Source organism: Corvus brachyrhynchos, unplaced genomic scaffold (assembly GCF_000691975.1).
Source record: "Corvus brachyrhynchos isolate BGI_N302 unplaced genomic scaffold, ASM69197v1 scaffold248, whole genome shotgun sequence".
In the NCBI taxonomy this organism is placed as follows: Eukaryota; Metazoa; Chordata; class Aves; order Passeriformes; family Corvidae; genus Corvus; species Corvus brachyrhynchos.
Window position 1 is genome coordinate 55,536 of NW_008239641.1, and position 1,314 is coordinate 56,849.

General features: G+C 52.3%; 1 protein-coding gene across 1 annotated transcript in view; it reads right to left on the minus strand.

Moving 5' to 3' along the window:
* Positions 1-558: 558 nt before the first annotated feature.
* The window catches only part of LOC103621067 (neuropathy target esterase-like), a gene marked incomplete at its 5' end in the record, with an annotated part of 20,666 nt that continues 19,910 nt past the window's right edge, over positions 559-1,314 (minus strand). The window contains one exon of the mRNA XM_017742322.1: positions 559-593. Within this exon, the coding sequence (XP_017597811.1) occupies positions 559-593 (35 nt within the window). The remainder of the gene's footprint in view (positions 594-1,314) is intronic.

The following is a 1,314-nucleotide window of genomic DNA, read 5'->3' on the forward strand; positions in this document are numbered from 1 at the left end:
ATACCAAAAAAAAAAAAAAAAAAAATCCCAAAAAACCCCCCAAAAAATCCCAAAACGATCCCAAAATGCCCAAACCAGCCCCGAACTCTCCCGAGGATCCGGAGTTGAGTTCGGGGCTTCCGGGGAAATTCCCCCAAAATCCACCCCGAGCGGGGATTCCCGGGATTTTGGGGGATTCCCGGGATTTGGGGGATTCCCAGGATTTTGGGGGATATTTGGGGGATTTGGGGAATTCCCAGGATTTGGGGGATTCGGTTTTGGGGGTTTTTTTGGGGTCCCACCCGGGGTTATTTTGGGGCATTTTGGGGTTTTTTTGGGGTCCCACCTGGGGTTTTTGGGGTTTTTTTGGGGTCTTGCCCAGTGTCTTGGAGTTTTTTTGGGGTCTCACCTGGGCTTTCGGGTTTTTTTGGGGTCCCACCTGGGGTTTTTGGGGGGTTTTGGGTTTTTTTTGGGGTCCCACCTGGGTTTTTGGGGGGTTTTGGGTTTTTTTGGGCTCCCACCTGGGATTTTGGGGGGTTTCTGGGGTCCCACCTGGGGTTTTTGGGTTTTTCTGGGGTCTCACTCAGGGTCTTGGAGTTTTTTTGGGGTCTCACCTGGGGTTTTGGGGGGGTTTGGGGTTTTTTTGGGGTCTCACCTGGGCTTTCGGGGTCTCACCTGGGGGTTTTTTGGGGCCTCACCCAGGGGTTTTGGGGTTTTTTTGGGGTCTCACCTGGGCTTTTGGGAGTTTTTGGGGGTTTTTTTGGGTTTGTTTGGCATCTCACCCGGGGTTTTTTTGGGTTTTTTCGGGGGTGTTTTTGGGGTCTCACCCGGGGGTTTTTTGGGTTTTTTTTGGGGTCTCACCAGGGTTTTTTTGGGGTTATTTTGGGGTCGCACCCGGGGTTATTTTGGGGTGTTTTTGGAGTCTCACCCGGGGTGTTTTTGGGGTTGTTTTGGGGGCTTCCCCGGGGTTATTTTGGGGGCTCACCCGGGGTTATTTTGGGGTGTTTTTGGGGTGTTTTTGGGGACTCACCCTGGGTTTTGGGGTTGTTTTGGGGTCCCACCTGGGGTTATTTTGGGGTTTTTTTGGGGGTCTCACCCGGGGTTATTTTGGGGTGTTTTTGGGGTGTTTTTGGGGACTCACCCTGGGTTTTGGGGTTGTTTTGGGGTCCCACCTGGGGTTATTTTGGGGTTTTTTTGGGGGTCTCACCCGGGGTTATTTTGGGGTGTTTTTGGGGTTGTTTTGGGGTCTCACCCGGGGTTTTATTTGGGGTGGTTTTGGGGTCTCACCCGGGGTGTTTTTGGGGTCTCACCCGGGGTTATTTTTGGGTTATTTTG